The 19,422-nt window shown below is 39.6% G+C and overlaps 2 protein-coding genes across 10 annotated transcripts in view; both read left to right on the forward strand.

Annotated features, from left to right (window-relative positions):
• DIP2B (DIP2 acetate--CoA ligase B (putative)) overlaps positions 1 to 4,494 on the forward strand; it is a 239,195-nt gene extending 234,701 nt beyond the window's left edge. For 5 of the 6 annotated variants that reach the window (XM_022572180.3, XM_089920702.1, XM_022572182.3 and 2 more), the window contains one exon: positions 408 to 4,494. In XM_022572180.3, the coding sequence (XP_022427888.1) occupies positions 408 to 660 (253 nt within the window). In that variant the 3' untranslated portion in view covers positions 661 to 4,494. The remainder of the gene's footprint in view (positions 1 to 407) is intronic. The other variant, XM_089920703.1, reaches the window with a different exon arrangement.
• ATF1 (activating transcription factor 1) overlaps positions 2,443 to 19,422 on the forward strand; it is a 70,898-nt gene continuing 53,918 nt past the window's right edge. Inside the window, exons 1-2 of one of the 4 annotated variants that reach the window (XM_089920711.1) lie at positions 2,449 to 2,529; positions 7,518 to 19,373. The gene's annotated coding sequence lies outside the window, so the exon portion shown is untranslated. Of the gene's footprint in view, positions 2,530 to 7,517; positions 19,374 to 19,422 lie in introns of those variants that run through there. The other 3 variants (XM_089920709.1, XM_089920710.1, XM_022572176.3) reach the window with 3 other exon arrangements.

The following is a 19,422-nucleotide window of genomic DNA, read 5'->3' on the forward strand; positions in this document are numbered from 1 at the left end:
AGGTCTATCCACCTCATTACAAATAGCTCAATTTTGTTTCTTTTTATGGCTGAGTAATATTCCATTGTATATATGTGCCACATCTTCTTTATCCATTCATCCGATGATGGACACTTAGGCTGTTTCCATCTCTGGGCTATTGTAAATAGAGCTGCAATGAACATTTTGGTACATGACTCTTTTTGAATGATGGTTTTCTCAGGGTATATGCCCAGTAGCTCCCAAGAGATTTTAAATGGCTCAGCTAATCAGCCGTGATCATAGGGGCAAGGTCATGTATTAAAGACGTAGCTGAGAGCCTTCTGGTTGGATCCAAGCGAGAAGGCAGTTCTCAGGGAAAATGGGGATAAGTCTTGGGCAGACACTGTAAGAGATGACACGTTAACTGAATGTCATTGAAATTTCAGTGCCGTGTTCACGTGGACCAACTTGCTCGTGGTGGTTGTGGAACTGTGTGGCTCTGAACAGGAGGCCCTAGATCTGGTTCCTTTAGTGACAAATGTCGTCCTGGAGGAGCATTACCTCATCGTGGGCGTCGTAGTTGTGGTGGACCCAGGCGTTATCCCCATCAACTCCAGAGGAGAGAAGCAGAGGATGCACCTCCGTGACAGCTTCCTCGCTGACCAGCTGGACCCCATCTATGTGGCGTATAACATGTAACCAGCCTTGTGGGGATTGCAGGGGCCATCCTGCAAAACCACAGGACCAAAGACCCGTGACTAGGAGGAAGCTTTCATATGGTGTGAAATAAGCTGAGATGGCTACATTATATCCTTCATCTCATCCTGTGGGATTCTGCAATCACGTGACACACAGGAAAGGGGAATTCTGTGGTAGCAAATGAAAAAAATATTAACAGTCTGTTGGTCATGAGCTTTGACGTAGTGTGAGCAGCACGTTACTAAAGCAATTACATCCATGTTGCATTTTTTTCATCTGTTGTATATAGTTGTATTTTTATCTAATGCTGTTTTAGAATTTTGTAAGGGAGTTTAATGAATTCATGTGATGGGGGTAGTCTGAGTTACACAGTTCCCCGCTCTGTACTGTATTTTGCCATTTTACCATAGTTAGACATCCTGCGGGTTTTGTTAACACAGAACTACTTGGCTTACTTTCAGTTGACCCATAGCAAATCAGATAACCCACTGAATATGAGAATTACTTTATATATATAAAATTCTTGATGGTAAAACATTTTGACCAGTGTTTTAAACATGTAAATAAGAATACACATAATTCAGCTAAAAATTGAAGAATTGGCTTGTATAGTTGTAACAACTAAAGTAGAAACATTTCTACTTTGAGAGAATCTCTGTATTCTCTGGATGCAGTGTAATTGAATAGGTGACTAAAAAGTGCAAATTGTTTGCAGGTTTTGCTGCACATTGTACTGTGTCTCTGTTGGCTGGTGTATTTTATAAACTGAAGCTGCCTATGTTTGTTTTTTAAGCTTGCATTCCCAGAATCAGCTTAAGCTTTTAAGAATTCAGCCTGTTTCTACAAACTGAATAATCTCAGCTGAAAAATCAAAATGTTAGGAAAAGCTAAGATTCATTAGATCCCACCCAGTTCTAAGGAACCGGAATAACTCACTCCGGCCCCCAGTGTTGAAACCGTCTTTCACGTTTAGAATGACTGCATAAGAATTTCGAATTTCCTCTTTTCCAGGCCCATTGTATACTGTGTCAGCAGTTATACATCTAGCTTTTCTTTTCTGAGGACTGAAGAGCATCCTCTGTTCTTCCAGTTCACGAGGGCAGGGATTTTAAGAACAAGAGCAATAGGCTGGGAAGGCAGTGGGATCAATAGTCACGCGAAGGCATAAGGCCTCGTAACTGCATGTCTCAGAACTGACCGATTTGGGTTGCCAAAGTAGCCAGGCTTATGCTGAAATAGGGGAAGTCTGATGTATGCAAGAAACTCTTTTGAAATAACTGTGGTGCCCAGGCCAAGCGGACAGAGCCTGGGACTGAGTTTGGCCTCTGGCTCGGTTTCCTTTCTTTGGTCTGATACTTCACATATTTGAATATAGTTGAATTTTATTATTTTTTTCTTACAGAAATATTTTTTAAAATTAAAAAAAAAAAACTCAAAGTGAACAGAGTTAACTTGTTAAATCAGAATGGTTCTCTTTGACCCACTCTGGTCTATTGTGTAAATATTTATTTAGACTATTTTAATAATACATATTATTTACCCCACTGTAACATCATGTAAACTAAATATGTTTTTAAACAATTTTTTAGACTTGTAATTACCCTGAAAATAAGGTTTATAATGCAAAGACCAGACCCTTCGCCACGGCAGCACTCCTGGGGGGCTGCCCTTACACAGTCTCATGACTCAAAGCCACTTTATTGCCTCCCTTTTACATAACCCTCTTTTCCTCCCGACTCGTTCTCCGCAGAGGGAAGACCTCAAGACATTTTCCAGTTCCAGATCTCTTTTTCAACATTTTGGATGACGTTAACTTACACATGATGGGAGAGGTTCTAGGATGTACAGGAAAAAAGCACTTGCATTGGGGTAAGAAATCCAGTGACTAGCAGAGAAAACAGCCTGCTTATTTGGAAAGTAATTTTCTTAAGACAGTTTTTAATGATTCACTAATCAAAGCAAGGGACCCTGAGGATCTTCTATCTCCGTAATCCACAAGTTCTAAGAAGAAGGTGTAAGGCAGAGTCTGTCCTATGGGTTGCTTTCATAATTCTCATTACACAAGTTAGGGTGTCTGCTAGAAATATACTGTGAGCCACGTCTGTCATTTTAAAATTTCTAGTAACCACATTTTAAAAAGTAAAAAGAAACAGGTGAAATTGATTTTAATATATTATTTAGCACAATATATGAAAAATACTGTCACTTCAACATGGGATCAATATAAAAAATTATTAATGAGATATTTTACTTTCTTTTTTTCATATTATGTCTTTGAAATCCAGTGTGTATTAAGCACATCTCAATTCGGACTAGCCATATTTCAAGTTTTCAGTAGCCACACATGGCTGTTGGCTACCATACTGCACAGTGCAGATTATACTCATTCCTTCAAATAAAATATTCCGTTAATCTCATGGTATGGCCAACTCCCAGTTACTTAGGGGCTGATTATCTAGTTTTGAAGTTCCTCAGGCCTCTGATTTATTGTTATTTTTTTTGCGTTCTGCCTTGTGGCTGCTTTATCTATCTTTTGCCTATCCCCCAAAGCCAGAATAAGCTGGTGGAGGAGAGAAAACTAAGATGCTAAGATGTGTCTTTCGGGAGCTTCACCAGTAACTCTGGTAAAGTATCCTCTGGAAGGGGAAGAGAGTCAGTCATTAGTTTAGAGGTGTTTGTGGGATCATCTACAGATCTGATGCCTAGTCTGTTGCAGACTTGGTAAGAAAACTTTCTCTTGGTGACACAACGCTCTTAGTCTTTCCACATTAAGTAGAACCTTTGTGGTAGAACCGACTCTTAAGAGAGGCCCCAAAGGCCATTATTAATAGAAACAGCCTGGCCAAAACTTGGGAACATATTGTGTCTGGGTTTTTATGCCTGTGGGGAGTGGGGGTGGGGGCGGGGGGACTAAAGAATAGCAAGCCCTCATTTCAGATAAGAGAAACCTGTTCATCTGAAAGTTTTTGAAACTCTTTCTGCCTCTCAGCAGAAGTAACGAGGTAGATCAGGAAGGGGCTTCCTCAGAACAAATGCCATCTCCTGCATCAGTGAGACCTTGGGAATGACCAGCATGCTAATGGGCATCAGTGAATCCACACTCTTTATTTCCTTCCTGCCTCATAAAGGGCCCCTGCTTTCCCCATACCAGGTCCTCCTGAAGTTGTGCTGCCTCAGGCTGTTTAGGGACCATTGCCTGTCTGTTGGTCATAGGAGTATCTCCTTAACTTTAGTCCCTGGGCAATGCTTGCTTAATGCTTTTGTTGAATCAACAAAGGGCCCGAGGCCTTAGGCTTTTTTGTTAAGGTCTGTGCCCCAGGCATGGTGCTCAATATCTTGGCCAAATAAATTACTTTCCTTGAATATCCAGGAATCTTTAGACTGAAGCAATGAGGAGTTATCACCTCACCCTCGAACTCCAACATGATCTATGCCTTAGAGTTGTTTTTGTTGTCTGCTTTCGTGTAAAAACAAGAGTATTTGGAGCAAGCTGCAGTACTCCAAATACACAATAGGCCTTTTCTTTATCATTCATTCAACATTTCTGGTTTAGGTCTATGTAGATGGGCCATGTTATTTGTCCAGAGGAAGAGAGTGTAAAAATATAAGAATAATTTTTTAGTCCTAAATGCTGTTTTGTTTATTTTTTGTCAAGATATTTACCAGTGTCAGATTCAAACTATAGTACTGTGTAATTATGTATAAAGTTTTTTTTTTATTTATTTGAAATTAGACTAGATATACATTTTTAAATTTAACATCTGGCTGGACAGTGTTCTATTAACTCATTGAATGTGTTTCCTTTGTCTTGTGTTAATAAATATTGATGCCTGATTATGTTTAATGCTTCACACATTGGGAGAATTGATAAATTGGAATTAATAAATTTTAAATTTAACTTCAGATGGTAAGACCCAAAGATACCTGGAGAGGACTAAGGAAAATGAACACAGAGATCCGAAGTTATAGCAAATCAGTTCTATAAAAGGAGGCCAGATTGAGGAACAGTAGAGAGTCATTTTGAAAACTAATAAGCCTTTTGTCCAGACCAATTATAACTTAGTTTTCCTCCTACCCCTGTAGCATTTGGTAGTTTTAAACTATTGATCATACATGTTATTTTTTTTTTTTTTAAATCTGTAATTGGACTGGGTTTCAGCTTTTCTAAGGTAGTATCTCATTTGCTCTCCCATTTCCTGGTTTCAAGAAACTTGATGGAAGTTTTTATCAAATTGAGCATATTCTCAGACACTGAAACTGGTCCTTGAATTACAGTCCAAGCTATTCAGGCAGCTGAGAACTTTTTTTTAACTTAATACACATTTATTGAGTGCCTACCCACTAGGCACAAGTCACTGTGATAACAACTGAAGCTGGAGAGAGAGAAACTCAAGTCACTGCCCTCAAGAAGATACAGGAAAACAGTACACTATATTAAGGGTTGCGAGTAGAGGTGGACTGTGGGAGCAGGTAGGATAGGCACCCAATCCAATGATGAGGGAGGATAATGAGGAATTCGGGCTGGAGGAGGTAACATCTGAACTGAGTCTTGAAGGATGAGCTATAGCCAAATAAAGGCAGCAAGTGGGGAGGCAGAGTTGTATATTCTGGAAACTGCAATTTATTATTAGGATGTAGGGTTTAAAGGGAGAAAAGTAAAAGATAACAATCTGTGGAGGTCTGAGCCAAGGACAGATCACTAAGGGCCTTAATGTGTCAAGCTTAGAATTTTGGACTTTTATCCAGAAGGCCAAAGAGAGCCAATGAGGTGTTTATAGCAAGGAAATAACATGCTCAGATTTGCAACATAGAAGATTATTCTGGTAGTCATGTAGAAAATGGATTGGTACAGGTAGGGAAAGAAAGGTAAAACCTGGGACAGGGAGATCAGTTGAGAGGCCTTTGCAGAAACTGCAGTGATAGAGCAAAGCACTTTAACCAACGCAGTGACAGGATGGAGACCAGAGACAATGCATGTAAACTTGGGAGAGAGTAAGATGTCAATCGATAAGGAAGGAGGAATCCAAAATAACTCGTAGATTTCTGACGTTGGGAGTTAGGTAGATGTGGAGTCATTTACCAAGATAGGGAAAAAGGAGGAATGGATTTGGGAAAGAAGATGCTGTGTTCCATGTTAGTCACATTCATTTGAGGTGCTGTGGAGGTCCAACAGGCTGCTAAATATTTAGGTCTCTGCCTCGAGAGCTCTGGCCCAGAAATACACATTTGGGAGGCATTCTTTTAAAAGTGGTAGTTGAAGCCATGGAATGGATGATAGTGCCAAGAAAGATCATGTAGAGTGAGAAAAGGCCCAATGATGGAGCCATAGGGAACACGGGCATTCAAAGCCTGGGGGAGGAAGAAGAATCCACAAAAGGGAGAAGGAATGACTGGAGAGATAGCGTCAAAACCAAGAAGGAGCTTGGGCATAGAAATCGAAGGACGAGTTTTAAAGAGGAGGGAGTGCCCAGCAGTGCCGAAGGCTACAATGAAGCTGAGAAAACAGGGACTGGCTAGCGTCTGTGGTATCTGGCAACCAGGCAGTCACTGGTAACCTTGGTCAGAGCAGAAGCAGTGGCAGCTATGGGGGCAGGAGGCAGAAGACTGGTTCCAGAGAGGTGTGATGGGAAGTGTGACCGAACAGAGGCTACTCTTTTTAGAAGCTGTATCTACACATAGAAAGGAAAGAGATGGGATAGTAGTTAAACGAGGGATGTAGAATTGAGGGAGACTATTTTTAAGACGGAAGAAATAAAATATTCCTGAGTAGAGGGAAAGTTTCCAAATAAAGCAATGAGGGATAATGGACAAAACAAGGTCACTGAGAAAGTAAGAGGGGTGGGGATCCAGAGAACAGGTGGAACGATTAGCCTTTAAGGGGAGGAAGCACATTTTTTCAAATAAAACTGGAAAGAGGCAAGATCCTGATAGTAGGAAGTTAGTAGAGGCCTACTGATGACCTCCTTCACTTCTCTGAACCTCCATTCTCAGTCTACAGAGATGAATATTCATTTCTGAGATAATCTCTAAAATAAATATGATAGAGCTGACAAAAAACATGGAATCTGCAAATAATGGGAATTCCTAAAAAGCAGATGTAAGAGGGAAATTTACATGAAACTCATAGAAACAAAGACTAAAAATAAAATAGTTGTATTCAACTAAAAAAAGGGCCCTCTACAAAAGTAGAAGGAACGAAATAATGAAAGGCAGAAATTAATAAATATAAATAAAGGAAATGTAAAAGGTTCAACAAAACCAGAAGCTGATTTCTTAAAAATAACCTAATCTCTAGTAAAACTTGTGTATGCACATGCACACACACACACACACACACACACAAAAAACTAGTAGGAAACACAAAGGAGAATATAACTACAGCTACAGTATTTTTTAATCTTGAGGGATTATTATAATATTGCAGTAAATTTGAATTTTAAATGAAACATAATTTTCTAGAAACTATGCGATTTGAAAATTTCACTCAAGAAGTAGAAAAATCTGATTTTTACCAAACCCACAAGGAACAGGTAATCCTTTTTTCATATATAAAATAAAAAGCCACCCAATTCATCGTACAAAGTTAGTATAACCTTGATACCAAAATCAGACTTAAGGCAGTGTTTTAAAATTCTAAATAATCTCACTTGTGAAAAGATGCAAAATTATAAAATCTAGCTGTTTTGGTTATCTGCTATGTAGTACGCTGCCCCAACTTGGTGGCATAAAACAAAGTCATGCATATATACATTCTGTGCATCATGAATTAGGGCACAGTGGGAACGTCTTATATCTGTCCCAAAATGTCTGGCCTCAGCTATGAGAACTCTTTTTTTTTTTTTTTTTTTTTTTTTTAGCTATGAGAACTCTTATGTCTGGGGGGGATGATTTGAAAAGCTTGGGGCCAGAATCATCTAGACTTCTTTGCTCACATATCTGAAGCCCAGGCTGGGATAACTGGAAGACTGGACTCAACTGGGACTGTTGACCGAAGCACTTTAATGTAGCCTTTCCTCATAGCTTGGACTTCTTACAGCATGGCAATTGGGTTCTGAAAAGGATCATCAGAAGAGGATCATGTTAAGCTGTAAATGTCTCATCCACTCTTGGAAGGCATGCATGTTCTTTCTGTTGCATTCTACTGCTCAGCCCAGATGCAAGAGAGATGACTCTACATCTTGATGAGAGAGAAGCAAAGTCACATTGCAAAGGAGCATGTGGTTTGGCAGATACCTCTGTGTATATGTCTGGAGATATTATATTGGAAAATTCAATCTTCCACACTAGCAAACCAAACCCAGTAGTGTATAAGAAATAATACATGAAAATCAAAGAGGGTCAAATCAAGGATGGTTCAATATTAGAGAAATCTGTTTATATAATACCTCTTATCAACAGCTTAAAAGAGAAAGCCATATGATTATCTCATCTCAACAGATTCAGGAGGAAAAAAAGGTAAACTTCAACATTGACTAATGGAAAAAATTCAAACAGCAAGGAATAGAAGAAGACTTTTTAAAAATTTTTTATTGAAGTATAGTGGATTTACAATGTGTTAGTTTCAGGTGTACAGCAAAGTGATTAAGTTACATATATATGTATATATTCTTTTTTAGATTCTTTTCCATTATAGGTTATTATAAGATATTGAGTATAGTTCCCTGAGCTATACAGCTATACAGTAGGGGTCCTTGTTGGTTATCAATTTTTTATATATAGTAGTGTGTATATTTTAATCCTAAACTCCTAATTTATCCCTACCCGCCCCTTCACCTTTGGTAACCATAAGTTTGATTTCTATGTCTGTGAGTCTGTTTTTGTTTTGTAAATAAGCTCATTTGTATTATATTTTTAGATTCCACATACAAGCAATATTATATGATATTTTTCTTTCTCTCTCTGACTTACTTCACTCAGTATGATAATCTCTAGGTCCATCCATGTTGCTGCAAATGGAATTTTTTCATTTTCTTTATGGCTGAGTAATATTCCATTATACATATGTGTATATATATGCCATATCTTCTTTATCCATTCATCTGTCGATGGAGACTTAGGTTGCTTCCATGTCTTGGCTATTGTAAATAGTGCTGCTATGGCGCATGTATCTTTTCAAATTATAGTTTTCTCTGGATATATATGCCCAGGAATGGGGTCACTGGATCATATGGTAACTATATTTTTAGTTTTTTAAGGAACCTCCATAGTGTTCTCCATAGTGGTTGTACCAATTTACATTCCCACCAACCATGTAGGAAGGTTCCACACCCTCTCCAGCATTTATTATTTGTAGACTTCTTGATAATGGCCATTATGGCTGGTGTGAGGTGGTACCTCTTTGGAGTTTTGATTTGCATTTCTCTAATAATTAGAAATGTTGAACATCATCTTATTTGCCTATTAACCATCTGTATGTCTTTGGAGAAATGTCTATTTAGATATTCTGCCCAATTTTTAATTGGGTTGATCTTTTTTTGTTTTTTTTTTAAATATTGGGCTGTATGAGCTGTTTGTGTATTTTGGAAATTAATCCCTTGCGGGTCACATCGTTTGCAAATATTTTCTCCCATTCTGAGGGTTGTCTTTTCATCTTGTTTATGGTTTCCTTTGCTGTGCAAAAGCTTTTAAGTTTAATTAGATCCCATTTGTTTATTTTTGTTTTTATATCCATTACTCTAGGAGATGGATCCAAAAACATATTTCTGTGATTTACATCAAAGAGTGTTGTGACTACGTTTTCCTCTAGGAGTTTTATAGTATCCATTCTTACATTTAGGTCTTTAATCCATTCTGAGTTTATTTTTGTATATGGTGTTAGAAAACATTCTAATTTCATTCTTTTACATGTAGCTGTCCAGTTTTCCCAGTATCACTTATTGAGGAGACTTTTCTCCATTATATATTCTTGCCTCCTTTGTTGTAGATTAATTGACCATAGGTGCTTGGGTCTATTTTCTGGGCTTTCTATCCTGTTCCATTGATCTATATGTCTGCTTTTGTGCCAGTACCATACTGTTTTGATTACTGTAGCTTTGTAGTATGGTCTGAAGTCAGGGAGCCTGATTCCTCTAGCTTCATTTTTCTTTCTCAAGTTGCTTTGGCTATTTGGGGTCTTTTGTGTTTCCATAAAAATTTTTTTAATTTTGGGGAATTCCCTGGCAGTCTAGTGGTTAGGACTCAGCGCTTTCACTGAAGTGGGCCTGGGTTCAATCCCTGGTCAGGGAACTAAGATCCAGCAAGCTGCATGGCGTGACCAAAAAAAATTTTTTTTAATTAAAAAAAAATAATAAACATTTTTTTGTTTTAGTTCTGTGGAAAATGCCTTTGGAATTTGATAGGGATTGCACTGAATCTATAGATTGCCTTGGTAGTATGGTCATTTCAATAGTATTGATTCTTCCAATCCAAGAACATGGTATATATTTCCGTCTGTTTGTGTTGTCTTCAATTTCTTTAAGCAGCGTCTTCTAGTTTTCAGAGTACAGGACTTTTGCCTCCTTAGGTAGGTTTATTCTTCGGTGTTTTATTCTTTTTGATGTGATGGTAAATAGGATAGTTTCCTGTTTGCAGATGACATGATACTATACATAGAAAATCCTAAAGACTCTACCAGAAAACTACTACATCTCATCAATGAATTCGGTAAAGTTTCAGGATACAAAATTAATATACAGAAATCTGTTGCATTTCTATAAACTAACAATGGAATAGCAGAAAGAGAAATTAAGACTTCTTTGATAGATAGATCATCTGTTACAAAACTACAGTAAAAAATACTTAATGGTGATACTTCAGAAGCACTACCATGAAAGTCAAGATTATGTTGAGGATGCTTACTGTCTATCACTGTTTCTATTCAGCATTGTACTTAATATTATAGCTAGCATAATTAGGGGAAAGAGAATGAGCTATATGAATTGGATATAAAGGAAGAAAAACATTAATATTTGTAGACAGTATGATAGTCTGTGTTGAAAATACAAGAGAATCTACAAATTTAAACAAATAGGAATTTAGCAAGATTGCTGAATACAAGATAAACATATAAATATCAATAGCATATGTCTCTAGTTTATGATAATGGTGGAGTTAACTTGGTCAGATTAACCCTCCCAAAGATAGAAATAACTACATTTGAAAAATGAAATGCAATAGGTGACATTTGTGTGTTTGTGACTTTGTGTCTGAGGACATCCCCATAACTCCAAATAGCTTAAGTGGTAGAGAGCCACACCCTATTGGCTTAAGGTGTAAAAGGACAGAGTTTCAGGTTGGCAGAGCAGCCAGAGAGTAGTTAGGTGAGAAATCTATGCAGGGAGAAAGCCTCAGAAGATGTAAGTCCCCAAATCTGCATATAGAATCTGTCAGAATCTTTGACTAATAGCTAAACTAAATTATGTGGAGAAAAACCCAGAGTTCCTGGTGAAACAGAGCATCAGCTAGAAGCTGAAAGAGTTAAGCAGAGATTTCAGCCATTGTCCATGACAGAGGAAAACGAGATGGTAAGTTAAGCCCTCTCACATTAACTGCCTTCTGGAATAAAAATCACTCTGTAAAAGAGTATAATCCATCCCAATGATAAAACTACTAGAAATCTGAAGAAACAGAAAAATATGACTCATACTTAAGGAAAAAGAAAATCAGTCGATAGATACCAACTGCAAGATCACTCAGATGTTGCAATTAGTAGTCAAGAGCTTTAAATCAGCCATTTTATATATATATATATATATATATATATATATATATATATACACACATACATACTGGGACTTAAAGGAAAATATACACAAATGGATAAACAGATAGGGAATCTAGCAGAGAAATAGGAACTATAAAAAAGAATCAAATGGAAATTCTAGGACTGAAAAGTACAATATTGAAATGAAAAATTGAGGAACTTAATGAGCTTAACAACAGATTGAAGATGGTATAATAAAGAATAAACGGGGCTTCCCTGGGTGGCGCAGTGGTTGAGAATCTGCCTGCCAATGCAGGGGACACGGGTTCGAGCCCTGGTCCGGGAAGATCCCACGTGCCGCGGAGCAACTGAGCCCATGCGCCACAACTACTGAGACCACATGCCACAACTTCTGAAGCCCACGCTCCTAGAGCCTGTGCTCTGCAGCAAAAGCCACTGCAATAATAAGCCCATGCACCGCAACAAAGAGTAGCCCCTGCTCTCCACAACTAGAGAAAGGCTGCGTGCAGCAACAAAGACCCAACACAGCCAAAAATAAATAAATAAAATAAATTTATTTTTTAAAAAAAAAGAATAAGTGGACTTGATGACTGATTATCAGTCTGAAGAACAAAGAGAAAAAAGACTGAAGAAAAAAATAATGAAGAAAGCTTTAGAGTCCTTTGGAGTTCCAGGTGGGAAAGAGAATGGGACATAAAAAAATATGTGCAGGGCTTCCCTGGTGGCGCAGTGGTTGAGAGTCCGCCTGCCGATGCAGGGGACATGGGTTCGTGCCCCGGTCCGAGAAGATCCCACGTGCCGCGAAGTGGCTGGGCCCGTGAGCCATGGCCGCTGGGCCTGCGCGTCCGGAGCCTGTGCTCCGCAACGGGAGAGACCACAACAGTGAGAGGCCCGCGTACCGCAAAAAAAAAAAAAAAAAAAAAAAAAAAAATATGTGCAGAGGACTTCCCTGGCAGTCTGGTGATTAAGACTCCGTGCTCCCAATGCAGGGGGCATGGGTTCACTCCCTGGTCAGGGAACTAAGATCCCGCATGCCACACGGTGCAGCCAAAACAATAAAATTTAAAAATGTGCAGAAATAGTGGCAAAGCTCCCCATATTTGGAAAGACATATATTTACAAACTGAAGAAACTCCAGGAACCCCAAGTGGTATATAGAAAACCACACTTAAACATGATCAAGGGCAAACAGCTAAACTTCAATAAAGCAAAAGTCTTAAAAGTAGCCAAGGGAAAGTGACACATTATATACAGGAGAACAATGATACAATTAATAGCTAACTTCTCATTAGTAATAACAGAAGCCACAAGAACACAGAATGATATATTTAGAGTGCTGGAAGGAAAAAAAAAGCTATCCAGTTCTATAACTCATCAGACTATCCTTCAAACATGAAGATGAAGCCTCAATCTGATAAAGACCATCTATAAAAAAAATTCACTGCTTACACCACACTTAATAGTGAAAAACAGGATGATTTCTCCCTAAGGTTGGGAACAAGGCAAGAAAGTCTGTTCTCACCACTTTTATTCAACATTGAATAAAAGGCAATTAGGAAAGGAAAAGAAACAAAAGGCATCCAGATTGAACTAGAAAAATTAAGGCTATCTCTAGTCCCAGATGAAATGACTTGTATATATGAAATCCTAAGGAATACACACACCCAAACTATTAAACAAGTTCAGCAAGGTTGCAGAATACAAGATCAATAAAAAAGATATTATTTCTATTTACTAGCCACAAACATTCCAAAAATGAAATTTAAAAACCAATTCTAGGACTTCCCTGATGGCTCAGTGGTTAAGAATCTGCCTGCCAATGAAGGGGACACGGGTTCGAGCCCTGGTCTGGGAAGATCCCACATGCCGTGGAGGAACGAAGCCCATGCACCACGACCACTGAGCCTGCACTCTAGAGCCCGCGAGCCACAACTACTGGAGCCTACATGCCACAACTACTGAAGCCCACACGCCTAGAGCCCGTGCTCCACAAGAGAAGCCAGCAAGATGAGAAGCCTGCACACTGCAACGAAGAGTGGCCCCTGCTTGCTGCAACTAGAGAAAGCCCGCGCGCAGCAATGAAGACCCAACACAGCCAAAAATAAATAAATAAAAAAATTTTTTAAATTCTATTTAAAATAGCATCAAAAGGAATAAAATATTACTTATTATAACCAAAGTACAAACTTGTATACTAAAAACTATGAAATCATTGATAGAAACTAAAGACCTAAACAAACGGAAGGTCATCCCCATGTTTATGGATTGGAAGATTTAATATTGTTAGGATGGCAATATTCCCCAAATCGATCTACAGATTCAATGCAATCTCTATCAAAATCCCAGCTGACTATTTTGCAGAAATGGATAGAGTGATCCTAGAATTCATCTGGAAATGTAAGGGACTCAGAGTAGTCAAAACAATCTTGGAAAAGAATAATTAAGTTGGAGTACTTACACGTCCATATTTCAAAACCTACTACAAAGCTATAATAAGGAGAGTGTGATACTGGCATAAGGATAGACCTATCAATCAGTGGAATAGAATTGAAAGTCCAGAAATGGGAAAACCTCTGAAACTGTCCCCAACCCAGCCAAGTTAATAAAACAATAACAATATTAATATTGCATCTCGGGGGGGAATGGTGGAGATTAGTGCCATTCATAAGAATGTCAGATTCAGAGGCGTTGGTCCTTGTTTAAATTCACCAGTCTGGTCCCTGCAGAAATTCTTGGATCCTGGGGGATGGCAGTGCACTACTGCAAATTCAACCAGATAGTAGACCCAATTATAGCTGTTGTACTTGTATCTTTGCTAGATCAGATTAATAAGGTCTCAGGTACATGGTATGTAGCCATTGATTTGACAAATGTGTCTTTTTGTCTTCCAATGAAGAAAGAGAATCAGTTCTCATAACAAGGAAAATAATTTGCAACTATGTGTGGTGATGGATGGTAACTAGACTTATTGTGGTGATCATTTTGTAATATACACATATATTGAATCTGAAAACTAACATAATGCTATATGTCAATTATATCTAAATTTTTTTTTAAAGAATCAGAAGTAGTTCACATTCACATAGAAGGGACAGGAACATACATTTATAGCTTTGCCCCAGAATTACATTACCTGACATCACTCTGATCAGACAGACAGAACAAGAAGTCGTTAGTACACTGAAGGTCTTGGTAAGCTGCACGCGATCCAGAGGATGGGAAATAAACTCTATGAAAGACTCAGAGGTCTAGTGGTCAGGGGCGTGCTGACATATCCCCTAAGACAGAAAAAAAACAAATTCTTGCATCCCCTTTCTCAAAGAAGGAAGCACACTCTTTGGTAAGCAGGCCTCTTCAGGTTCTGGGGACAATACATTCTATGCCTAGTAATACTGCTCTGCCTAGTAATAATGCCCATGAAAAAGTAATACCAGGTGACAGCTTTAAGTAAGGTTTGGAGTCATATGATATTACAGATTCCATGGAGGTGACAGTCGTGGAAAAAGAAGCAGTGGGAAGTTTATGGCAAGACCCAACAGGAGAATCACAATGCAAGCTATTGAAATCCAGGAGCAAGAATATGCCAGTTGTAGCAGAGAATTGTAAGCCTTTTGAAAATAACGACTGGTGTGCTACTGGGCCATGATAGAGACGGAAAACTTGACCAGGGGACCCCAAGTGACTATGCATCTGGAACTGGCCATCATTGACTGGATTCTGTCAAATGCACCAAGTCGTAAAGTCAGATGGGCCCAACACCAAGACATCATAAGACAGGAACATTACACCTAGGACCAAGCCTAAGCAGAATCGGAGGACACAAGCAATATGCGTGCAGAGACAACCCAGAGCCCACTGTTACCCACTGCAGTTGCACCTAAGTGTTCTTCACTCAGCTCACACCTATGGCCATAGTGGTGCATGGGGGTGGCTCCAGCTGAAGCAGGTGTAAAAAGCCTGTTTGGCTATAGGTGGGTTCTGACCATTTTCAGGGGTAACTTTGAAAGGCAGTTGCACTGGAAATCTTCCCAATTGGCAAATATTAATGTGATCACCCATTTTGTGTGGAAGGAGAAGTGGCTTAAAGTGAGAATATATATGAACTCATGGGCAGTGGCAGATGGCCTGGCCAGTTGGTCAGTGTCTTAAAAGGAAAAAGACTGGAAGATTGGCTGCAGCAAGGTCTGGAGTAGAGGTATATGGATGGATATAGGGGAGGGAAGGCAGGTGATGAAGATCTTTGCTTCATATATCAATGCCCATGAAAAAGAATTCACCATGGAAGAGACACTGAACATCCTAATAGACAGAATGACGTGGCTGGTTGATGTCAGCCACATACTGGCCATCTCAGTATTGGCACAATAAGCACATGAATGGAATAGGTACAGCGGTAGAGATGGAGGCTATGCAGAGGCCCAACGGCACGGACTCCCACTTACCAAGGCTGACGTAGCTACTGCTGTCTCTGAATCTTCACGTAAGTATTGACAGAGACCAACACTGAGCTCCCAAGGTGGCACTATTTATTTAGGAGACTAATTGGCCACTTGATAGTAAGTTGACAACACTAGGCTTCCTCCATCCTAGAAGGGCTAGTGATTTGTTCTCATGTGAATAGACTTACCTTTTCTGGATAAGAATTTGAGCATCCTGCCCTCTGAGCCTCACTCAGCATCACTACCTGGGGGCTTACAAAGCGGCATGATACTTGCAGGCTGCTCTGACCAACATAAAGAAGTTTCCTCCAGTAAGCTGAATTTCATTTCCAAGCTGTCTTGCTACAACTCTGTAATCATAATCTTGAAGGTAAATAATTTGATTGCATACACTCCAACTAGCACAATAACTAGTACTTGTCCATTGCAGGATTTTTCTAGTGGAACCAGCTAGGAGTCTACTGCAATTCACAATGCAAGAAATAATGATAGGTTGGATTTAAGGGGTAGTGGTGAGGTACACAGAAAGGGAAGAGGTCACATGGAAATAATTTCTCCTGTATCCAGGTGTATTAGTTAGGATTCTAGAAATAATAGCAATCAAAGTAAGCCAGTTTAAATAGAAAAGTGCTATTCATTAGAATGACAAAGGGTGGCTCATGGAACCTAAGGGCTGAGGCAGGCAGCAGGTTCTAGAACTGGGGCCTACAAAGCCACTGGGTAGCTCTCAGCTCATCTGCATCATTCACAGATGGAAGAGGCTCATTACAAAGCTCCTAAGCTTTAGGATCATTTAACTAGAGAAAGACTAATTTTTGTCCAAAGACAAATTTCCGTAGGGGAGACTCTGATGGCCCAGCTTGGGTCAGGTGCCCACTGTTGGTAAGATATGGATGACTGTGAGAAGTTTCCATAAAAAGGAGGAGGGATAGATGGACAGCCCTGTAGTTGTCCACTACTCCAAGGGCCTCACAGACTAGCTCTAGGAGTTCAATTCAAGCATAGTTAAGATGAAGCAGCAAAGTTTCAGAGCTAAGTTATCTGGGACAGCTCTGTTTTAGGAGTGTTAGCTGAAACAGTACGATTGTAGTTCATACAATTCCTGCAGGCATTTAGGACCTATCCTTAGTTAGGTTTTTTCATTTTTGTATTTATTTTTTAATTTTTGGCTGCATTGGGTCTTTGTTGCTGCACGTGGGCTTTCTCTAGTTGTGGTAAGCAGGGGCTACTCTTCATTGCAGTGCACGGGCTTCTCACTGTGGTGGCTTCTCTTGTTGCTGAGCATAGGCTCTAGGCGGCATGGGCTTCAGTAGTTGTGGCACGCAGGCCCTGGAGCGTACGGGCTTCAGTAGCTGGGGCTCGCGGGCTGTAGAGCACAGGCTCAGTAGTTGTGGCGCACAGGCTTAGTTGCTCCGTGGCACATGGGAACTTCCCAGACCAGGGACTGAACCCATGTCCCCTGCATTGGCAGGCAGATTCTTAACCACTGTGCCACCAGGGAAGTCCCCTTAGTTAGGTTTTCCTGCGAGCTTAGACTTGAGTATTGAAAAAGGACAAAACAACAGCAAAAAAATTAAGCCTATTTTTAGACCACAAAGCCTACATTTACTAGCTTTAAATAATTTCTGCCTTTTGAGAGCTACCCTGTTCCAGATACTGTTTCACAGCTCTCAAGTCCTCCACTCCAGCTCAGTCCTTTTGTTAACCCATGAGGCTTCTCAGGGTGTGCAGCCAACTCATGTTTTTAGCTAAGTTTCCAGCAGTTATATTGCAGTATCTTCCATACTAATATCCAACATTTATTTAGTGCTTACTCTGTGTCAGGCATTGGCTCTAACTTTACAGATGTTAAACTCATTCAGTCTACAAAACTCCATGGGATAGGTAGTATTGTTAAACCCATTTCATTATAATGTCCCTCTCTCCTAACTAGAAAACAGTACTCCAGGAGAGCCCATGAGGTGTCACCACTGGCTTGACCAGTTTATTTTAAAAGTTACCTTTGAAAGGTAATTGAAAGTTAAATTTCTTTGTTTCACACTACTTCCTCCCTTCTGAAGTCAAAGAACTGTCCATCTGGTTTTTAAAACTCTTACTATTTGGATAGAACTATGTGCATCATAACCAAGACTTTTTTTTTTCTTCATCTTCAGTTATTCCTCAAGTTGCAGAAGAGTAGTAGGTACAGCTTGTGACACTTCTATGAGAAACAAGGCCGGTGGAAATACTTGTGAGTGGCAGTGTTGCACAGCATAATATTTGATTTAGACTTGATACTTTATGGGTGGAAGAGGAACTAAAGAAGGAGCAGTCCATGCACACTTTGAAGGTTTCGGTAATTTAGTTTCTTTTGATGACGTTTTTCAGTCTCCCCATCCCTCTTGTCCTGATCAACATTTGTTAAGCATTCTGTCTTCTAAGGAAGAAACAACCGAACAAGAAAAGAACAATAAACTTAGAACCAGCCTCCCAGCCATTAATATTCTGGATTCTAGAACGACTGTCGCTGGACTTTGTTAATCATGAAAGGCCGATGTCTGAGAATCTCTTCTCCACACCTTACCTTTATAGGGCACTTTGCTTTTCTGTGATATATGACATTTTGATTCTTTAAATAATGTTGGGATATGGGATGAGTATTACACTTTTCCCAACTTTGATAAGAAGAGACACTTAAGAGAGGCTGGGTGATTTGCCTAATCAAAAATGTAAAGTAAGGGCAGTTGCCTATTGTAGGTTTTAATAGGTAGTCAATGAACGACAACGGATAAACATTAGTGAGTTCTTAGGACAGTCGGGCACAGAGTAACTCTTGAGCTTTAAATCACATTATCTGGCCCTAAAGGTCAAACCAGGAACGGCTCTATCCACTAAATCAGTTTTACTTGGAGATCTCAAACTAGTAAAATTTCAGAAAAATTCTGGAACTTTCTATCAAGAGCAAACTGAAAGGTTTATCATTTGTTGTTTATTATCACTAGAAAGCCATCAAAGATTTTGCAAGGAAATGAATAAAGAAAAAAAATTCAGAATAATGCATAATCCCTTCTCCATAAAGGTAGACACACATTAAATAATATTTTTTAAAGTTTCTGTAATGTATTAAAATGACGGTGTGATTTTATTTTACGACACTCGATAGTACGTAACTTTTTTCTAGTTTAAAAGCTGGGGTAAATCTGTGCTTCAGCGTGACACACTTAAGTCCCACTAACACACTAACCCTACGAGTACCATGTGGGTGTGGCTTTTTAATCCTTTCATGTGTGTTGAAAGATACAACTCTTAACGCAGATTTCCGGGATTAACATTAGTCTGGGTGGTAAGAAAAGCTGAGGACAAGCCTTCAAGCTTCAAGTCACTCTGTCTACAAGAGGCGGGCAGGTCAGGCGTGGGTCAAGGCCGGGGAGGACTACACCTCTAGGCCACAGCAAGTAGGGGCTGAGCGCGACGCCCCAACCGAAGAAAACTGCCCCACACCGAGCGGTCTCCTGACACCCCGAGCAGGTGCTGGCCTCCGAAAACACGTGTGGGAGTGGGGACAGAGCTCCTGAAGTAAAAAGGAACCGCAGGTAACTGTTACGCCCCGCTCTCGCCAGAATAACACCTCCACGATACTAA

Source organism: Delphinapterus leucas, chromosome 11 (assembly GCF_059928025.1).
Source record: "Delphinapterus leucas isolate spDelLeu-1000000601 "Yukka" chromosome 11, BTC_Dleu_Yukka2, whole genome shotgun sequence".
Lineage (NCBI taxonomy): Eukaryota > Metazoa > Chordata > Mammalia > Artiodactyla > Monodontidae > Delphinapterus > Delphinapterus leucas.